Source organism: Mercurialis annua, linkage group LG1-X (genome assembly GCF_937616625.2).
Source record: "Mercurialis annua linkage group LG1-X, ddMerAnnu1.2, whole genome shotgun sequence".
In the NCBI taxonomy this organism is placed as follows: domain Eukaryota; kingdom Viridiplantae; phylum Streptophyta; class Magnoliopsida; order Malpighiales; family Euphorbiaceae; genus Mercurialis; species Mercurialis annua.
In genome coordinates, this window is record NC_065570.1 from 53,470,515 (window position 1) to 53,493,144 (window position 22,630).

Genomic DNA, 22,630 nt, shown 5'->3' on the forward strand with positions numbered 1-22,630 from the left:
GGATTCCGATGATGATAACGCCATCGTCAGAACTGAAAGTGGCAACTTCGATAGTGAGGACGCTTCAGTTTGAATTTGGAATTCAATTGTTTATGTTTTCTGGAATTTTGAATTCTTGGTTTTTTGATTACTTGTTTGGTCCAAGTAGTAATGTTTTATTCTTTTTCTGTTTAAAATTTTGGTTGGATTGGAGTTAGAGTTGACAAGTAAGATACATAGTTGCTGATGAGTTCTTAATATTAGAAAAGATAGGGATTTTGTTTTAATTATTTCTGCTCGACAAATTATTTCTTCTTTACTCTGGAAATGTAGCTATAAAGGTCACTTATTTTTTCTGTTTTTATTTAATTGTTCTTTTATTCAGTTTTGTATTCTTATTTGTGAATTTGAGTTTTAATTTCAGATTGATTTATGTTTCTATGTTTGTTTGGTCTCAAACTCTTCATTTGTGGAGATGATTTTTTTTAGTAATGCTCCTTAAGTGTTTGATAAAATAGCTCAATGAAAATTGTAGTTCTAGATTTTGGTAGTGACTTGAAGTTGTAGTTCTTTTGTTAAAATATAGAAAACAATTTGAAATAAAATAAATATATGGGATATTTGTCTATTTGAAAGTTTGCTATGATATAGAATTGTTGATTTTTGTCTTGTTGTTTATTTACCCGGATGAGACGAAGATGACAATCACTTATGGACATGTCTTCTATATATTAAAACCAACATTAACTAACAGTGAGATTTGACAAAATTGATCTAGCATTTGCTTAATGATTTGGATTTTATTTAGGGCTAATTATAAATAAATTCACGAACTTTTATATTTAGTAAACCGATATAAATCATAAGTTTAATATTCTAATTTTTTAAAAAAATAAACAATAGTAAATTGTTTTTTAAGTAAACTGATAGTCAACCGTTGGTAAAATTTATAGTTAGTAAACCGATATAAACCATAAGTTTAATAATTTATAATTTTTAAAAAATAAACAATAGTAAATTGTATTTAAGTAATTTGATAGTCAACTGTTGGTAAACTTATGTTTAGTAAATCAATATAAACTATAAATTTAATATTTATTACTTTTTTAAAAATAACAATAGTAAATTGTTTTTAAGTAAACTGATAGTCAATTTTTGGTAAACTTATATTTAGCAAACCGATATAAACTATAAGTTTAATATTTTATTTTCTAAAAAATAAACAATAGTAAATTGCCTTTTAAATAAACTAGTAGTCAACCGTTGGTAAATTTATATTTAGTAAACCGGTATAAACCATAAGTTTAATAATTTATAATTTTTAAAAAATAAACACTAGTAAATTGTTTCTTAAGTAAACTGATAGTCAACCGCTGGCAAACTTATATTTAGTAAACCGATATAAACTATAAGTTTAATAATTTATTATTTTTAAAAAATAAACAATAATCAACTATGTGTTAAGTAAACTGATAGTCAACAGTTGGTAAACTTATATTTAGTAAACCGATATAAAACATAAGTTTAATATTTTATAATTTTGAAACATAAACAATAGTAAATTGCTTTTTAAGTAAACTAATAGCCAACCGTTGGTAAATTATATTTAGTAGACCGATATAAATCATAAGTTTATTAATTTATAATTTTTTTAAAAATAAAAAATAGTAAATTGTGTTTAAGTAAAATTATAGTCAACCGTTGGTAAACTTATATTTATTAAACCGATATAAACCATAAATTTAATATTATGTAATTTTTATAAAATAAACAATAATCAATTGTGTTTAAGTAAATTGATAGTCAACAGTTGGTAAACTTATATTTAGTAAACCGATATAAACCATAAGTTTAATATTATATAATCTTAAAAAATAAACAATCATAAATTGTTTTTTAAGTAAACTGATGGTCAACTGTTGGTAAACTTATATTTAGTAAACTGATATAAATCATAAGTTTAATATTTTATAATTTTTAAAAAATAACTGATATAATTTTTAAGTAAACTGATAGTCAACTGTTGATAAACTTATATTTAGTAAACCGATATAAATCATAAATTCAATATTCTATTTTTTTTAAAATAAACAATAGTAAATTGTTTCTTAAGTAAACTGATAGTCAACCGTTGGTAAAATTATAGTTAGTAAACCGATATAAACCATAAGTTTAATAATTTATAATTTTTAAAAAATAAACAATAGTAAATTGTATTTAAGTAATCTGATAGTCAACTGTTGGTAAACATATATTTAGTAAATCGATATAAACTATAAATTTAATATTTATAATTTTATAAAAAATAAACAATAGTAAATTGCTTTAAGTAAACTGATAATCAACTTTTGGTAAACTTATATTTAGCTAACCGATATAAACCATAAGTTTAATATTACTCCACTAATGCATAAAAGATTAAATTGGTAATACATACATGTTTAATAAAAACATAAATTGATGAAAGAGCAGAAGACAACAAAAAATAAATCTAAAAGCAACTAACAACTAAACAATATTACTCCACTAATGCATAAAAATTGATCAATAATAGAAAACAAAAACCTGGACATCAAATGCATAAAGAGAATATATACAAAATTATATCAAATGCATAAAGAAAATTAAAGCTCATAAATTTCAAAGAGAAACAATCACACAAATACCAAATATACAGTATTAAAAATAGAGAAATAAAATCATAATGAGTGAGAAGAAGAAGAAAGCAAAGGCAATAATAGTAGGAGGAAGCATAGCAAGATTATCATGCGCACATGCTATCATTTTAGCAGAATGGGATGTTGTCGTTTTTGAGAAATCAACCTCACCTCCAAATGGCCAAAGAACAAAACCCAGGCCAAAACTGAAAAAATTATTAAAAATTCATCTGACTTCCCAACTGTATGCATCCACAAACAGAGAGCTACTGTCCTCTCCAACTGCACTAGCAACAGCTCCGTCGTAAGCGCCAACCGACTCCACGTAAGCAGACACACACCGTTCAAGCTCATCATCATCATCCTGACCTTTCACAATACTACTCACTGTTTTCTTCTTCTTCCTCCGCCGTTTGCGGCTGATTTTAAAAGAAGACACTAATCCGACACCAGTAGTACCACCGCCGCCGCCGTCTAAACAATCTCCACTGTTGGATTTAGAGTGAGAGCACAACATATGTTGATCAACTACAGTCTCGATTGATTGAAAGTTTATTTTTGTAAAGTGATAATACTCAAATCGTAAAATTCAATTAATTTTAGACAGTAGGTGATCTTGAGATTATTTAGGTGTTTTGGGGGTATTTGTCTTAAAAAACTCTACAAAATAACCAACCTAGTCTACATGACACTCAAGTTTCGATATGGAGGTCTATGGGTTAAGCCCACCACGCTTTCAGAGTGCCATTCTAAATTTCTAATTAGGACTGTTGATAATTTTATATAAGGTTTTCTTTTGATAGTATTTTTTTTATTTAAGGTTTAATAATAAATTAAATATAATTTTTTACAGATTATTATAATTTTATTTAAATATTTCAATTTTTATAATAATAGTCTAATTTTAATATTTCATAGCAATTATAGCTATTTTTCAGTCACTTACAAGCAAAAATTAGAACAATTAAATTAATTGACAAAAATTGACAAAATTATAATAAAATATTAAATTAGACTATTATTATAAAAATTAAAAAATTAAAATTAAAATTAAAATACAACTAGTCAAGATTTAAATTTATTTTTTTATTAGATTTTTATTTAATTCAACAAGACCAAATTTACTTTTATGCTCATTTTACTTCATCACCAAATCAACCAGCTGGTCAACATTTGTTTTTGGTTCTAATATTTAATTTATCAAAAATACTTTTATATGTATCTTTTAAAATTACATTAGTGTCCTCAATTGCTGAGGACCGAATTACGATTAACACCTCTTTTTTTGTTATTAAAATATAATACATTACAATTGACACGAGATAAATTGGAGAAACAAAGAAATATGTATATATATATATAGATCAACATAGTCATAGAAATTAAAGTATTTTTTTTTTTAACATTGTAATCAGTTCAGAATTGGCATTTATCAGACAAAATTATTGAAAATCCTCCATATGCATACATTTATCCAATCGTAGAGTAGTGAGACACTGTATTATAGTGTTTTTAGTCCAGAAAATGCTAGTCCTGTTCCTTATGCTTGTTAAGCTTGTCTTGCCAACTGAAAATAATAATAATCAAATAAGATGCATCATTATTAAGCACAATCCAAAATTATTAGTTCTAAAAAATTAAGGCAAATTGAACTAATATATATTATAACCTATCTTAATTTTCAAATTTTATCAGTCTAATCCAGCAGTTTTACATTTGTTCACATCCACTTGGAAGCTGATATGCTGTAATGTTATATAAACCAAGTATGATAAAATTTGTATATGTGAGCGTTTAATATCGTGCAGTTTAAATGAACTATAAATATTATTTGAAAAATATCGGAAAAAATGGACTAAACCGACAAAATTTAAAAATCATGTTATATTTGATGAACGGACTATAGTTGTGGTTAGGTAATTTCACTTTGCTAAAAATTAAAGGCTTATCCCCTTAAAAACCCCCCACCTTTTATCCCCAATTCGTTTGCACCCTCACGTTGTAAAACCACCAAATATACCCAAATTACGACCTTTCACTTTCAATTGTACCCTCAAGCATCAAATTGACCTCTTTTCACTTGAAAAATGTTCAAATCAATACTTTAAATTTTAGCATATATTTTAAAATAGGACTTAATATTTTATTTAAAACAAAAATAAACCTATTTTTTCAAGTGAAAAGAGATCAATTTAATGCTTGAGGGTGCAATTGAAAGTGAAAAATCGTAATTTGGGTATATTTGGTGGTTTTGCAACGTGAGGGTGCAAATGAATTGGAGGTAAAAGGTGAGGGGTTTTTAAGGGGATAAGCCAAAATTAAATAGCAATAAATTAGCAGTAACCTGAAAATAAGTTTCAAGCTTCCTCCTCAAAGTAGCATGTTCTTGCTTTAGTTGTTGGAAACTCCTTATGCAACTGCAATAATAACACCAAAACAGCTCAACATCTGAACTGAAGCATTGCTGGCAAATTGTGAAGAGATTTTTATATTCATCACATTATCCGTGAACAAAATTATCTGAATATTACCGAATCACGAAATGATGCAGTGATAGAGTCTAGCTAAGAATTTCTCTTTAAATGTGTCTGAATTAAAAGAGCTATTTCCAAGAAAGAAAACAAAAAGGATAAAGAAAATTATTATTATTACCCTTCAATATTTCTCGAACAGCAATATTCTCTAAACTGTATACATGCCATCTTCACCTTCTTAGCTCCAATGCTACATATATAATCCAAATTATAAGATTTTTTTTTTGTTAAAGCTAAAATTAAAATCTGCAACCCTTTTACTTGATTTAAGTGTAGCTTTGTTGATCATATTAATTTACCTTGAGCTGCTACCTTTATACTGGTGCATGTAATCATCTAGTTTCCCAAAATCAACTGGCCTACCCACTCTGCCAAACATAAATGTAACATCAAACATAAGATATAAGTTATATGGTAATGTTATTAAATATATATATAAGGCATTATCATTATAATTACTTACAGCGCTTGTTCTATGCTATGGATTAATCTAGCTGAATCACTGTAGAAGGAAGTCACAATTTCTTCAACAAAATTAGGGTTTGCATCATCTTGCAAATCCTCAAGTTGCATGAATTGATCATCAAGGAATCCCTGCAATAACCCCCACATCACACATTTTCTTTAATAAGTAATAAAATACTACTGCATTTTTAAATGTTATGTCCTATTCTTGCTTTATTAGCCGCATAAGCATCAATTCACCATCATTTCCAACATTTTGTTCCCTTTCAAAAAATTATGTATGAATATTCCAAGATTTAAAGTTCAGAGCAATAAAGATTTCATTGTTAATTAACTCTGTGAATCTTTTTAAAAAATTATATAGTATAATCCTTGTGAGTTGAGTTAGCCATACGACGAGATAATATTAAATATATAAGTTATAACTAACGACGTGCATAATTAATAAATATCCGATAAATAATTAAAAAGTATCATTTCAATAATTAAATTAATGTTTGTAATAAAGCAATTAAAAGGGATATAATTAGTAAACCTGATCAAAGAGGGATTTTCTTAGGTAGGCAACCTGGTGATGCAAGTACTTTTTATCCATTTCTTTAATAAAAAGGAAGCAGAAAAATGTGATATGCTTCAATAAAAAAGAGTGTAAAATTATGTTCTACTGAGGGAGAGAAGGATTGATGTTGTTAAGAGGCAGCTGAGCTCGACTATTTATAGTGTATCCTGAACAGAGATAATCATTGCAAAATGCGGCTAAAATATCAGGATTGACACGTCTCCTTTTTGTTGTCAAGAAAAGAAAGTGAATCTATGTAGTATTACTAAAATCATTGGTCCACGTGTGTAGGTTTTTGTGATTTCCTATTTTGATTCTTTATAAATTATTGAGTAAATCATTACCCCAAGATAAATAAGAGTATTATACAACAGTTGTGTCACGTCATTTTTTAAACAAACCAATGAGCATTTGCAATAGAAAATTTTTAATTTTTTTTATTATTATATATTAGCACATGACTAACGCCTTATTGGTTTATTGCACGGATGACGTAGCACAACTATTGTGTTGTATAATTATCATCCAACGAAACTTTTACGCTATGCTATTTACACAATCAACCAAGTGTTTATAATATATGAATATTTAATGATAACAACTAGAGAACTAATGGTGCCAAAAACTCCATATTTTTTTCTAAAAAAATTTATCCAAAACATTCAAAAGTTGTTATTCTATCCCAATTTAATAATTTGTTGAAAGTCGATCCATTTTTTTGAAATTGATTTAATTATCCTACAATAATTGAAAAGAGAAAGAGCTGTCGATTAAAATAACACATGGTTTGGATAAATTAATTTTAAAATATTGAATCGATTTCAAAAAATTGGATAGATTTTCAGTAATTACCCAAATTGAAATAGATTCACAATATTTAAAAGATTTGGATATGTTTGCAATAAATCAAATTGAAAAAGTGTCTTTTTACCATTAGGCCAAAATTAAACGAGCACTAAATATTCTAATATTACAAACATGTGATCGATTTGTTGCACGAATGATATATCACAACCGTAATATGGAATAATTTCATTTTTCACCACCATTGGAATCAAAAACATCCGACTTCTAAAACTCAAAATAGTTGCAGATTAATGTATCGTAGTACCATTAGCCATCGTTACCTAGACCATTTTTTTTTTGGCAAAGACCTAGACCATATTTGATTGAGATTATGAGATATAAATTTCGAACTGATTAAACGGTTACAGTATAACACATAGAACTGATTTTTGGGATCATTGTACTTTACACTTATTTTATTTTGATTACCATATTTTAACTTATTTCATTTTGATAATTAAACTATAATAAAAATTCAATAAAAAAAGTTGGTCACTAAAAAAATTGAGTTGATTTTCAATTGATTATGTACACAAACTATAAGGTTTAATTTGGCATAAATAATCAAAAACCGATTGCTATACGCACAATATGACCGAAAATCACTTACAAACTCAAAATGTCACTAAAATCACTTTGCTTATTTCAAATTGGTGCCAGTTTAGTTTATACTGCTTTCAAAAGTTTTACCTTCTCGCTAACTTGTATACAAGGACATATTGCACTAGAAATTTTAAGAAGTTAAAAAGTGTTATAAAGCTGTAGTCTACTGACATCAGTATATTTACTTGCCATAAAACACAGTGTATTTCTTTAGGAGAAAAAAATAAAGAGAAATATTAACTTTTTCCTTCAATTTTTCAAGTGTTAAAATCGAAATTTCTATCTGAAATAGTGAGCTTCTCACATTTCTAGGTGAAGAATCGAAGAATCTTAGTTAACTAATAAAATGATATTAGTGGAACATTTCATAGGCAGCAGCTGCCAGCATGTGGCAGACAGACGATACGCCAACAAGGACGAACACAGCTATAGTTCCTGAAGATGACTCATGAATCTTACTCGTGCACCAATTCCTCAAATATCATTGCTACCAGCGCCTGCACGAGTTAACACATACCCAATCGAATCCAAAAATAAAATAGGCATCTGCTTTTCTCTCAACATTGCCTCCTAAATTTGAAAACAAGGCAATATGGCATAATGTACCAACACACAATACAAGTGAGATACAGTTTGTGACACAAAGTTCCTTCATGCACAACTTTCTTTTTCTATATCCCCCCAACTAGCATGCCACTTCATCCAATCAACATTTCTAAAAACGTATCAAAAACTTGGCGTTTCAAATATAAACTTTCTTTTTAACATAAAAACTTTAAAATAACACAGTTTTGCACTGGTTTCCTATATCTGTGTCCGTGCTACATAGTCCCCCAATAAATCAGAATAAACAACAATTAACAGTGTACAATGACCTCTATCTAAACTCCACATTAGCTAAAGTTGGTGAAGCAGAACAAAGCTATAACACATTCTTCACGCTGGCAAAAATGCCTCGCGGTGAATATGTTAATGCGTCACAATAAATAATGTCTACAAATTTATTTATTTTCACATATCAATATAATCAGCAGATGACAAAACAAGACAGAAAATAACTGATAAGCAAAGAGTGTCATTTCCTATTTGCCGTTATCTTTTCAACAAAAAATTTTAAAAGGAGTTAGAGAAGAGCAAAGCATGTCCAATTGATTCCCTTGCCACCTGCCCAAGAGAGTGGTTTTGGTATGTAATTGACATCTTAGTCCTTGTCCATGAGTGGTCACATCCTTTCTTTTGCAAAAACAAAATCAAACTATGAGTGGGTGGAATGGAATGAGAATATGGTTAATGTTTTTGGGTTTGATTGGAGAACTAATATTCCCTCTTCCCATCACTCTCGCATGCTGATAAGAATTCCACCACAAAACAGGATAGATGCTACAAGAAGTATCACGTTCAGCTTCTAGTTATAGTAACTAAGCCACCGGGAAGATTTTAGATAAAAAAGAAAAATGATTACAAAATATCAAAGCCTCATGATTAGTATTGTATCGGAATAAGAATGTTTCAAGCATAATGATATGGTGTTCTTATTCTATTAGTCACTGTGTATACAGCCATATCGTTACCAAATCCACGCTAAAAACTAGAAACTCACACCATATTTGAACTCTAGTAAAATCTCATTTCATCGCAGACCTATTAATCACTTACTTTCGAATTTTCCGTATCTTTTGTGGTCTATTTTGCTTGGTAGAACTAAAAAAATTAGGTTGTATGTTAGCAAAGTAGGGAGCAAATCTAGTAAGCAAAATGGTTAAACAGATTCTCTTTAGTGAATATAAATCACATTATATTAATATGGAGATATAAAATATATCAACAAAAGATCACCAGTTAGTCATTGCATAGATACATGTCACTGAAAAATAGCAAATGCAATAATCAACGGAGATAAATGGGGCACCTGTCCATTGAAGCAAAACTGTGGGACCTTCGCAACAAGTCATCCCATACACTCATCTAAAATATGCTCATGGGTGTACTCCAAATAATTGTGGGCAATTCTAGATCCTCCAAAAGTTAACTTTAAGGTTGCAACCTGACAGATATTTTTACATAACTCACCCTCAAGCATTGATTCCATTCATCTCCGCAAAAATCCCATTGCCTGGTATACATTATTGAGAGTAGCATCTGCTATCTCTGAAGCTTTGTTTGCACCTTCCTCTAAAACTCTATCCAAATAAGCTGAATCAGATATTATTTCCTCATATCGAACCTGGAAATATAGAAGCAATGATTAAGACAAATAGACGTCAGTTTCAATGAGAGCAGAATAAAAAAGTGAAATCTTTTTAGCAGAAGAAACAACAATCTGCATAGAGGTGTCAGTAATACACAACAGCCAATAGAAGAATACTTGAAATCTGTCACTTTCTAACAGCCAATAGAATAATATTTGAAATCATTGAGAAAGGTAAATCATTTACAGCACCGGGAATCACAAGCAAAATGACGACACAAAAGCAGAAGTATTCTATATATTAACCAAGGCATAAACATATCGCCAGAAGCCAGATGGTTCAGATGGGGTTGCACCATACTGGAAAATGCACAAACAAAGCTCCTTGAAACCTTAACTGAAGAAGTATGAAAAAAGAAAACCCATGTATTCAAGAATGAAAAAAAGAAAAATATGGCCAGTTAAAATGGCCATCACAATTCAATTTGGCTTACCATAAATGATTCATGACCTACATAACAAAGGACATCCTTCATCCCCACATCCCATCCCAGTGGTTAGAATGTCAGACTTTGGAGTTTGAACCTCAAAGATTCAACCACTTCCTTTGGGCAAAGTTTTTCCATTCAATAACAAAAGTTACCTACAATTTATTTTTTATGAATAAAAACAACTTCTTTCACTGGTGCCAATTCCTGATTCATTAATGGGATAGAACTAAGGTGAAGCCAGTTCCAACAAAAGCCCACAGGTAACTAGAATATGTTAAATCACATATCTACTAACAATTGAAAAAAAATAGTAGTTACACTGTTCCCCCGCCCTGCCCCAAAAATAACAAATATACAAAGAGAGGTTGAATGGCTATTAAATATAATGTCTCCATGCATAGATCACATGCACAGAAATATACACCTGGATGGGATGTAGGTGATCAATCACGGCATCTGTTAGGAGAGGTTTGAACATGCCCCAATTCATATTATTACATTCCTGTTCAATCTCCTGAAAAGACAAGGGAGGACATTAGCCAGATTAACTATAATAATAGGATATATCAAAGCTACTAAGGATAGTATCATAATCGGGCACCAAAATCAAACAAATTGGACATGATGTTACTACCTCTTTTGTTTTGCCTGAAACAAGTTGATACACTGAAAGAAGATTGTTACACTCAGGTCTTTCAGGATTGTCAAATTCAAGGCTGTATTAAATAAAAAGAACAACAAGAAAACACACTCAGACAAGACACTATAAGATACTGTGCAGTAGAAGTATCTTAAAATGAACAACTTGAGAAAGAAAAAATCTTTCAAATGCAGGACAGAAAAATTTACCCTGGAAATGAATCAGTTTTGCATCGCTTTATCTTGTTTGCTATCACCTACAAGACATAAGAGGAATCAGGGGGATAAAAAAATTCAAAACCAAAATAAAAATGCTATAAATCACATGTACGCAAGAGAAATTTCTACTACAACAGGCACGTACCTGAAGAGTAAATTGAAATATACATAGTCTAGGAAAACCATAATTGCAAATTTCATATCTTTACATGACTAATGAATACTCTTTGCAAATATTTCCAAAACGCATCTTCAAAACTCATGAGGATCTAACTGCTGTTTAACCATTTACTTTACTTTCACTTTCCTTTTACAACGTCAACAACACTATAAGTAGATAATCAGTACCCCTTATCAAATAGCCTTTTCCATAGCATTCTATTGTACCTTCTACCCATATAGTCTTTAGTCGGTCATGAAGAAGAAATTACCTAAATTTTGGAGGATGATGCAGTATGCTTGGAATTTAGATCAATTCACAACAAATAGACCATGTAAATTATTACTTAACCACTGATGTCACCAACATCACAGTGCGACTTATACCAAACCAGGCAAACAAGCCATTGTTTTCAACTCTCCAAGAAGCAAAATACCAAAATAGATAGCACTGTGTTTGATAATGGTTACTTACAATCATTAATCCTTAAACTGAATGCAACAAGGTCAGATACGATGACTCACATCTTTAGGGTCAAGAAGATTGATTCGAGATTGATCAGAAGGTGCAGACTTTGACATCTAGATAAGATTACATCAATAGGAAAAGTTAGTGAGTATAACAAGAACCCTACAAATGTATACTAAAAGAATGAATTCCCAGAAAATGTTAATTACGAATAATGAATGTAATATCCAAGAAAATATGTTACATGCAACTATGGTTAAATTGAAAGTCTAAAAATTATAGTGCCGATTACCTTAGCAAGACCGTCAGTCAAAGACATAACTCGAGCTCCAGTTGGCGGAATAAGAGGTTCAGGAACCTACATCATGAAAAGCAATGAGGAAAAAAATAACTGCTCATCACTTATTACATGATCATTGCATGTGAAGACTAATAACCAGATATCAAGAAGAATAATCCACCTTAAAGATAGCACCTCCTCGCCTGAAACAAGCATACAAACATATCAAATTGGACAAAGTAAACTGAACACAATGACACCAAATAATTTATCAAAGAAATGTGTATCATAGTCATCAATACTTAAATTCTTACCCTCCTAATTTTTTCCACTTTCTTCCTCCGTATAAATAGTTAACACGCTCGGCCAGCTCACGGGTCAACTCCAGATGCTGCTTTTGATCCTCACCAACTGGGACAAAGTCAGACTACAGAGGCATGCTGCAAATTATAAGGATTGTGCATATTTGATTACCAATTTATTGACATTCATCAATACATAAAACTAAGCAGAAAGAAAACTATAGGAATTTGCCGATTAAATCATTAATGATTACCAGAACACAGTGACTATAGGCTCACTTCAAATCTAGTTAGGATCAGCTTATTAATGACTATTACACTAGCTGAAAATTCAGGAAACTTATTTCATCACCACACCTCCCTCCACCCTCAATTCCACTTTCCTAACTACTTCCACAGATTCACACTTAAGATTGAGCGTCGAATTGATATTAGTATCATGAAAGATTGGTTTGCATAGCAACTTCCAGGAATGAAACTAGTATCATAAAAGATTTGCATGATTTAAAACCCACCTGATACAGAAGAATATCAGAAGCCATCAAAACAGGATAAGTCAAAAGAGCAACCCCGACATTTTCATCCCCCTGCAAGAAGTGGAAAACCAAGTTATGTAATTAAACTAAACTGATGACAAAAACGTAAATGCAGCTTTAAAAAGTTTTCTCAAGTATCAAAATTACAAAGCACTGATAAGAGGCACAAGTCATAATGTATAACTGTAGATTTTGAAAGGCGCACACAGTTACTTGTGAAAATATTAGCACACACCACACGGAATAGACCTACCTCCTTGCGAGATTTCTCTTTGAACTGAATCATTCTATTCAGCCAACCAATTGGTGTGGCAGAACTTAGAAGCCACATGAGTTCTACATGAGCACGTACATGAGACTGCACGAAAACAGAAGCCTGGCCATACAAATCCGAGTAATCAAATGTCAAACATCAAATAACTTTAAGGGTCCAAATAGATGAATATCAAGGATTACTAAAGCTGTACAACCTTGGAAGAGTCCACACCACATGCCAAATAAATTGCAGCTGTATCCCTTGTAGCCTTGGCTAATTGTTGTGTATCATATGGTAATGTAATCTGCATAAATTGCAATTAATTAATGTATAAAAAAAAATCAATACATAAGAGGATTGAAATTTCAATAGATATTAGAGCAGCCATACACACATGTGCAATAATAGCAAAATATTAACACATGAATGAACAACATAAGAGTCTACTCGAGTTTGGGTACATAAAATAAAATAAAAAGAAAGTGTATGGCTACTGAGCATTGATGAAATTAGAAACATACCGCATGGAGGTCCACAATAAAGAAGAGAGTTTCATATGTATTCTGCAAAAATGGAGAAAACAACATTTCATTTATCAAATCCAACGAAACCCTGATAGCTATAACACTAAAATTTTATATGTGCATTAATCGAATTATGCTCCCCTAGTACATATTCTAGATAAACTACATTAATCAAACATTACTTCCAATAAGTTTATAAACTTATAATCCTGAAATAGCAAGAAAATAAAAAATAAATTACCTAATTTACCTGAAGAGCAATCCAATTTTTAATAGCACCGAGATAATTTCCGAGGTGAATAGAGCCTGTAGGCTGGACTCCTGACACTATCCTCTTCCTGTAAACCATATCATCCAGTTACCACAGTTCTCTTTTGGTAAAAACTTATAACCTCATTGTCATTTTATCATAGTAAAACTAAATAATTACTTTACAGAGCTGGAAGAAGCCGGCGGAGAGGCAGGTTCAGCGGCGGAGACACTGCAATGGCAACGAAGAGCAGTGGCGTAACTTGCGTTTGGACGAACTAGCAGCCTCGAAGATCTAATACATTTCCGTCGAAGTCCATTGAGTGACCTGCTTGAGATTAGAATTAAAAAAAAAAGTGAAATAATTAATAGTTTTAGTAGTTTCAATTTCAGATTAAAGTGGTTATGAAAGAGAGTTACAGTGAAGAGGAGGACGCCAGCCGTGGAGTGGTGTTGGAGAGGAGGAGAAACTGTGAAAGAAGTGCTCGTCCCATTATCCGGTCGTCGTGTTTGGCGCCGGCTAGAATTGGATAATGTATTTTTGCGAGATTTAAGTGGAAGAGGATTTGAGGAAGATTAGCTTTTGGGATTTTGGAAAATAATCGCGTCGCTAATTCATACAAGAAATTTTCGCGGCCCGAAATTGTTGTCGTTTTGATGCTGATTGTTACGGTAGGGGCTTATATTGTATTTTAATGCCTGAACTTGTCACACCATGAACATCTTCTTAAACTTTAGTTTATTTCCTCTTCAGCCCGCTAAATGCTTTTATAATAGGGATAAGGTACAAAAATAGCCCTAATATTTACTATGTGGCTCACCTATCCCCCTAATATTTTTCGAGTCTAAAAAATGACCCTAAATTTGCCAAAGTAGAACAAATATACCCTCCACCCTCCATCGTTAGACAGAGGGTATATTTGTTCCACTTTGGTAACGTTAGGATTATATTTGTTCAATTTTGGTAAAGTTATGGTCATTTTTGAGACTCGAAAAACATTAGGACAATGGATAATTGTATGCCACATCAGCCGAGTTAACGTTCAAACACGCTACCGTTAGACGGAGGGTATATTTGTTACATTTTGGTAATATTAGAGTCATTTTTAAGACTCGAAAAACATAAGGGGGCAAGGTGAGTCGCAGAGTAAACAATAGGGTTATTTTTGTACCTTAACCCTTTATAATATAGCTAGAATTGCTTCTGATAAAATAATTAGACTGGTGGAATGAACATTTTTTTATATTTCATTATTGTATAAATTAATATTCCAAATAATTAATATAGAATAATAAAATTAATATAGAATAATAAAATTAAAAATAAGGAAGAACCTTCCATCTTTAATCTTAAATTCTTTTAGATAACTAAGTTCCTATAGATCAAAAATATAAAGTCATACATAATTTATTAGTTTTTATCATCGCTTCTCTCAAGATAAAAAAAAAATTAAGTCCTTTTGATTATTTTTTTTCATTTATTTATATAGTTTATAGAACGTCGTAAAAATTATGTATATACTTGATAAAATTATAACAAAATAAATGATTATTTTTTGCGATTAGATAATAATTTCTAAAAATAAAACATAAAGCTAGACAAATAAAAAAAGTATAAAGCTCAAATTTATATGAATTGTATAATAAGACCCCATGATATAATTTAAAACTAGATTCACATATTAATAAAAACTAATATAGATTTTGCAATAATATAGATTTTTTAATATGATTGCTATCCCAATTTTAATTACATCTGCTATGGATGAATTTTGATGAAAATATTTTGAATTGGTCGTGTCAAAAGTTACCACATCTAGATTTAATCATCTACATCATGATCAAATAAAATTGGGACTTAATTATCCATTACTCATAAATTTAAGTGCTAAAATTTTAACGATAATTGATAATGATATCCAATCTTTTGTTTTATTTTATTTTAGTTACCAAAATTTAATAATTTTTGATTAACGTCAACGGGAGATTTTTTCGGCCAGAATGCTTGTATGGCATCCGAGTTTCGCAACATGGCAATTGGATTTTGTTAATTGTTTTTTTAAAAATTAGTGACATGTGAATAATTTTATTTTACAGGGGCTATTTTAGATTAAATTATGTATAAATGACCAATTTTTAGATAAATAAGTAAGATATGATTGTCACATATATATTTTTAGTTGAAAAAACTCTCGTTAAAAAAAACTGATACTGTAACTAAAAAGGAAAAAACAAAATTTCGGCAATTCAAATGAAAGTTTGATAATTAAAATGAAAAGAAATTTTTAGGTAGACTCGGTCTATCACGTTATCCGTAGACCAAACCTATCACATTATAACACATCATTAAAATGATGGCAATCTTGTAATATTACTATTCAAAGGTGTAAATAAGTAAAAAACGAATTTACAAAATTGCCATCATTTTAATGACGTGTCATAATGTGATAGGTTAGTCTACGGATGACGTGGTAGACCGAGTCTACATAATAATTTCTCTAATTTTAAAATTAGGGTACCCTAAGAGGAATTACCCAAATTTCAGGATATCAATAGTGTATCACGTGATCGAACGGCGACCAAAATTAGATGCAAAGGACAAAAACTGATAGATCAAAGGGTAGAAACTGAAAAATTATCAGATTGCAAATGCCAGGCACATACTAAAAAAAAGCTTAGTAAAATCCATTTATCGGCTTTTAGAAGAAAAAGGAAAATATCTAAGAGCTGACTACTCTACACTGTGCAAAGCTGAAATGGAAGACGATGGAATCGGGGAGTTAGAGAGATACCAGATCGAACAGATACGCGAGCTTGAATTTGAAGAATTACAGGTCGAGGAAGTCGAGGATTTTGAAATCTCATCATCTGATGATGAATTCATCAACGCTATGTAATATTATCAATCTACAGTTCATAATATTATAGATTCAGTTTATAATTTTAAATTTTAATGACCCGGCATTTTTGTTTTTTTGTTTACGATTTTTCAAGCTTTTTAATTGCTCATTTTTTACTATAATTTTTGTTTCTGCTTTTATTTGGAGAATTTTTATGGCATTTTGAATGTTTGCTTAATTTATGTATCGGAACCGTTGTTTTACTTTGAAGAATAAATCAAGCATTAAACAATGACTTTTGTTGCCTAATTTATTTATCTATTTTTGTATGTAAGTTTCTTTAGTGAACTCTTGTCCTGTAGATTAATGATAAGTCCATCAAAGGTATATAAATTTGAGAAACTTCTGAAATAAGATATGTCATTTGGAGAAATACAAATGAATAACATCGAATTATGTAAATATTTGATGTTTTATTAATTTTTATTGTTGTTTTTGTACTAACTTCATTTCTCTCACTCACTGCATTCTCAGAAGTGCTGGTGAACATACATTTAACCCTTGTTTGGCTCCGTTGCACACCTATCTTGGCGGTAAGCATTGATATAGATGCACTCCTTTGTTTTATATGTGTGTGCATTTGTATCTACATTATGTGAGACTTACAAGTTACAGTTTTACTTGAATATTCTAGAGGTCGAAGACACTCACCGCGGATTGGCTTTCTTAGATGGTGGTGCTCTATTATCTCTCCCAATGTTCTATCTTGAAGGTATGGACATTAATTTATTCCGTTGTCTTGTACTCTGGAAACGTGTGTATATTTGCAAAGGTACCATTGATGATGGACATAATCTGTGCCCGACTAGTGATTGAGAGTACTTGTAGTATAATTGTATAGAGCATACAGCATACTATATATACTATTTTTTTCCAAGTGATGCAATAGTTGAGAAATATATCCAATTAGTTACGCATAACCTTGATATTTTTAAGGCCAGTGACCTTCTCATTTATATGAGGACTGGCGACATGCAAAATGTTCATGTTAGATAGTATGTTTAAGTAGAGTAACCTAATATTGCTTCTTGATATTTTTCAGGAGTTGTTCTTTTCCCAGGGGCCATCCTTCCTCTCAGAGTTATTCAACCCAATTTCATATCTGCTGTTGAGAGGGCATTGACCCAAGCTGATGCTCCTTACATTATAGGCGTGGTAGGTGAATACAATATGAAAATTAGGATATGTCTTATTCTGTACGTCGAACTTCTCTCTGAAAATCTTTTTACCTTTACAAGCTTATTCAATATACTTGAAATGTTGTCCAGGTTCGTGCTTACTTAAGTCCTGAGAATGGAAGATTAAAGTTTTCTATGATTGGAACAACTGCAGAGGTATTTTTTATTCCTACAGTCTGTTATTTACACATTGTTGTTAGCGATTAGGTTAGGAGTTGTAGGATTGTACCATATTTCATAGAAGTTGGTAGGATTACTTGAGATCTGTGTGCATGTGCAATCATATAATTTTTCATAACAATTTCTATTGCTAGAAATTCATCCTTTATATGGCACCATCATTTTTGTGCTGTTTTCAAAACACAAATGTGTGTTAAAGGTGCATATTATGTTAAGAAGTATGTCTGGCTTTGCGATTTTGTAAATAGATTCATGAGCCTTAATGTGTGCAAACTGCAAAGCTAGATATGTAAACTATTTTCATTATCAGAATACACAGGAAATACCTATCTAATTTAGCATATTAAGATGTGGCGAATGATGCCTATGCACCTATCATATGTTTTTTCATAACAATTTCTATTGCTAGAAATTCATCCTTTATATGGCACCATCATTTTTGTGCTGTTTAGTGTCAAAACACAAATGTATGTTAAAGGTACATATTATGTTCAGAAATATGTCTGGCTTTGCGACTTTGTAAATAGATTCATCAGCCTTAATGTGTGAAAAGCTAGATATGTATTGTAAATTATTTTCATTGTCAAAATACACAGGAAATACCTATCTAATTTAGCATATTAAGATGTGGTGAATGATGCCTCTGCAATCACCTAGGTTTTGTAAAAGAATGCAATCCTGATGCAAGGAATGGAAATTAGCTCTGAGAATTTCCAATTAGTAAATTTATCTAGCTCTTGTCAAGTAATTTTATGTATTAGACTTGATTTGAGGAAAAGGATATAGTGAATATTGTTCATCTTACACTTGCAGAAACATTAGTTTATTGCATTATACATGTATATGAGGCGTTAGTTTTTTGCTATCCTTTTTATTTTTGGTGTCTACGTGTGGTTCTGCTGTGTGCCAACACCAATTCAATGACTAAATCTTTAGATTTGATTGTCATGACAGCATGTATTTTACTTTTTGTGATGTCATGCCAATAGAATAGCTTATGGAACTCAACATGTTCAACTTACAGATTCGACAATACAGAAGGTTAGAGGATGGGTCATTAAATGTGGTTACTCGCGGCCAGCAGCGCTTTCGTTTAAGACGCCGTTGGATTGATGTGGAAGGCGTGGTTAGACTGTTTACTGTTATTATTATCATTTACTGATACTGCTTTCTATTAGCAACATGTATAATTGATGACTGATGTAGTGTCAATTTTCAATCTGTTAGCCATGTGGGGAAGTCCAAATTATTCAGGAAGATCTTCCATCAAGGACACCACGAGATGCAATTGGAAAAGTTGTACCATTGCATAACTTTCATAGCCATAATATCTCAGACACAGAACCTTCAAGTGTTTCTCGCAGAGATGTCTCGTCACACGCCTATGGAGATGATAATGATGATTCAGAGGCCAACTCGGAGAAAAGCTTTGAGAGTGAGCTTTCCCCAGCTGAAAAGAGAATCCATCAATCTGCAATTGGTTCATTATTTAGCAACGATATGATAAATGAATCGACAAGCAGTGATGATGAGAATTTTGAGTCAGGAATTAAAATTACCAGCTCTAATACGAATGATTCTGACTCTAATGAGTCATTGTACTTGGGCCATAACAAAAAAATGGGAAAGACAATTTTAGGAACTGGCTATTCCTCCACACCTGAAAAGCAACATCACAAAGGGGAAGTGTCCAAAAGCTACTGGAAAAAAACTGATTTAAGCCATTTCCGTAGAGTTTCAAGAGCATACTGGCCCTATTGGGTGTACCGTATGTATGACTCCTATTGCCTTGCTCAGAGAGCTGCAGGTACTTTATTCCTGGATATTCAATTACAACGTCGTGGCTGTTATGCTTTCACTTTTCACACAAAAATTGAATTCAAACCGTTCAGTTCAGTTTGGTTTTGTATAGTCAGTTGACATGACTCATATTTTTCCCATCCATAGTAAGAAAAAAATGATGTGAAATTATTTGACTGATGACTAGTATACATTACTTGTATCTGGTGTTTGTTTCAATTGCCTGCACAAGTTAGAAGTCTTCACAAAGCGAATTGGTGTCTGTAGAAATGAGTTGTCCCCAGAATGATTTGAGTAAATCTTCGAAGTACTAGTTTTTCTTGAAAGAAAAAGGTCCTTCTAAAGAATGAGTGACGTTTCTCTTTCATCTCTATCTCACAAATGTCTTGTTTTGAATTTTTTTGCAGATATGTGGAGACAGATAATTGGGCAACCAAGTGTGGACAGTCTTGTGGAGAAACCTGATCTGTTGTCATTTTTTATTGCCAGTAAAATGCCTATTTCTCAGTCCATAAGGCAGGAGCTTCTGGAGATTGATGGCATTTCATATCGGCTGCACCGAGAAATTGATTTGCTTAAAAGTTTTGACCATGTTCGCTGTAAAAATTGTCAGGTAGTTAGTGGTCTTCTGCGTCCATATTTTTGGATGAGTGCGCACTGCGCTGGTGCATACCTGTATCTTTTCCTGCTTGTGCCTGCAAAAATAGACTTAGATGCATGCCAACCCCACTAAATACATCCGCCACATGAAAAATATAAAAAATCTTTTGGTTAGACATAAAATTAACTCACATGGCTTAACACATTAGTATTTTGATCAGGTTTTCATTAAGTTTTGTATTTCTTTTCATTCTGCAGAATGCAATTGCAAGGAGGAGTGATATGTTGGTGATGTCTAGTGAAGGTCCTCTTGGAGCTTATGTGAATCCTCATGGTTTTGTGCATGAAATTATGACTTTCTATAAAGCAACAGGCTTGGCACTCTATGGTGGACCAGTTAAGGAATACAGTTGGTTTCCCGGGTATGAACAACTTATTTCAACTCTATAAAGCATGTCCTAAGTACACGACTTTCCCTGCCTTGCAAATTTTGGGGAGTGTTGTCTATCATATGCTAGTATGCAACCTTTATTCTCCATATATGCAACGATGTTGTTTCAATTAGTTGAACCTATCACCTTTAGTCATGTAAGGAGCAACACCAGCGTTGCACTCTTGCTTCGCCCAGCAGTATAGCCTCTTTCTGTCACTTGGATACTGTATGTGAAATAACATTGGTAAACCTGCATATATTAATGTAGTATAATTTGGCTAGTCTTACAGTAAGTGGGAATAAGAGAGACCAAGTAGCTGCCTTGCATCCTGTGGAGTTTAGTGGTTAGTAGACCCAGAGTTGGTCAGTGACGATGAGAAGGGTACCATAAAATCGGACTACTATATTATGTATAAAATGTCTAATGTGGCATATTTCTGCACTCTCGCACTTTTGCTGCTCTTTATCTAATTTGGGTTATAGTAACTGTATGCAAGATAATGTTTTTTTTTTTAATGAATATGCAAGATATGCTTGTATTATTTTTTGAGGTTATGTTTGATAGTTTTCCCGCTTGTCTGCAGGTATGCATGGACGATAACAAATTGTACCAACTGTGAATCCCAAATGGGGTGGCTTTTCACAGCCACAGAGAAAAAATTGAGGCCTCACTCATTTTGGGCAATCCGGAGCGCCAGTGTTGCTGACAGTAAATACAAATAAATTGAGGATTTCCTCGTTGCTCCAAATTCTGTTTGTGTCCCTGTAATGAGATTTACCCTGTATATAGCACTAGTCTTTTTCTTCTTCTGTTGAGGCTTGGCAAAAGGGTGAAAAAACAGAGAGAAAATCTCCTTTCCAAGGAATGGTGTCCTGCTAGCAATTTCAAAGCAATAGTTTTTATATATAATGCTGGATCTGAAAGTGGTGTTTCACATGTTTTTTTGGATTTAGCGGTGGTTAGTAGGGGCGGAAACTGCGATAACCTCTATGGCCCTTTATCGCCCTTATTACTGGTAAATTGCGGCAGCTCTGCAGATGTGTCAAATCCTGATGTATGTCTTATACCTTGTGGGCAAGAAATCACAGATTCATTGTACGGTTTCGGGCAAATCTGCTTCATATCAGGTGTTATGTAAATTTAGTCTACATAAGCTTAAAATATACTTCGGCATGGATGATAAGTGGTCAACAAAAATGCGAAGTTGACTTGTGTTATCGACTTGCTTTCTTCCTTGGGCGTCAGTCTCACGGCTCAAGTATTGTAGTGCAGAGAATAGCAAAAGTTTTTATTATTCTTATTCAGATACGCACCTACTAGTTATAATTATGCAATCATATTTATAGTCTTACTCGTATTCTAGCTCGTTTGAGGGTTAGATTTGCCTCTATTATTTTTATCACGCCTTTTATGCTATTTCAACTTCAAGAGTTTGATGAGTTTCTTTGTGTTACCATTTCCTGCTTTATTTACTATAATAATAATTCTATTATTGCCTTTTCTAGCAAAACCATCCATCAGAGCCATCACAATTCAACTGTGGTAATAATCGCATGATTTGGTTAACTCTTATTTGTAATAAT

At 31.8% G+C, this 22,630-nt stretch overlaps 3 protein-coding genes across 6 annotated transcripts; 1 reads left to right on the forward strand and 2 right to left on the reverse strand.

The window, feature by feature from the left end:
- Positions 1–3,963: 3,963 nt before the first annotated feature.
- LOC126664884 (histidine-containing phosphotransfer protein 4-like) lies at positions 3,964–6,324 on the reverse strand. The gene is made up of 6 exons (XM_050357495.2): positions 6,171–6,324; positions 5,634–5,764; positions 5,470–5,538; positions 5,289–5,360; positions 4,981–5,053; positions 3,964–4,203 (listed from the first exon to the last, which is right to left on the reverse strand). Exons 1-6 carry the CDS (start codon positions 6,228–6,230, stop codon positions 4,186–4,188), a joined length of 423 nt encoding a protein of 140 aa, XP_050213452.1. The 5' UTR covers positions 6,231–6,324; the 3' UTR covers positions 3,964–4,185.
- A 1,465-nt stretch (positions 6,325–7,789) lies between these two features.
- On the reverse strand, positions 7,790–14,635 carry LOC126661855 (tryptophan--tRNA ligase, chloroplastic/mitochondrial). Of its 3 annotated transcripts, XR_007635688.2 has the most exons (16): positions 14,376–14,635; positions 14,137–14,286; positions 13,957–14,044; positions 13,704–13,745; positions 13,397–13,486; positions 13,180–13,302; positions 12,906–12,977; positions 12,403–12,515; positions 12,270–12,291; positions 12,101–12,166; positions 11,865–11,921; positions 11,172–11,218; positions 10,957–11,038; positions 10,747–10,836; positions 9,553–9,867; positions 7,790–8,140 (listed from the first exon to the last, which is right to left on the reverse strand). XR_007635688.2 is itself a non-coding variant. In XM_050355745.2 (15 exons), exons 1-15 carry the CDS (start codon positions 14,447–14,449, stop codon positions 9,733–9,735), a joined length of 1,248 nt encoding a protein of 415 aa, XP_050211702.1. In that variant the 5' UTR covers positions 14,450–14,635; the 3' UTR covers positions 9,463–9,732. The 3 variants fall into 3 exon arrangements, 2 of the variants coding, with proteins under 2 accessions (XP_050211702.1, XP_050211694.1); XM_050355745.2 differs by lacking the exon at positions 7,790–8,140 and having other exon boundaries at positions 9,463–9,867; positions 14,137–14,283; XM_050355737.2 differs by lacking the exon at positions 7,790–8,140 and having other exon boundaries at positions 9,463–9,867.
- A 1,924-nt stretch (positions 14,636–16,559) lies between these two features.
- LOC126664732 (uncharacterized) lies at positions 16,560–22,398 on the forward strand. 2 transcript variants are annotated; one of them, XM_050357262.1, is made up of 10 exons: positions 16,560–16,848; positions 17,333–17,388; positions 17,490–17,567; positions 17,898–18,010; positions 18,124–18,189; positions 19,238–19,339; positions 19,441–20,020; positions 20,421–20,626; positions 20,872–21,035; positions 21,631–22,398. In XM_050357262.1, exons 1-10 carry the CDS (start codon positions 16,712–16,714, stop codon positions 21,767–21,769), a joined length of 1,641 nt encoding a protein of 546 aa, XP_050213219.1. In that variant the 5' UTR covers positions 16,560–16,711; the 3' UTR covers positions 21,770–22,398. The 2 variants fall into 2 exon arrangements, with proteins under 2 accessions (XP_050213219.1, XP_050213218.1); XM_050357261.2 differs by having other exon boundaries at positions 16,561–16,848; positions 17,330–17,388.
- Positions 22,399–22,630: the final 232 nt, after the last annotated feature.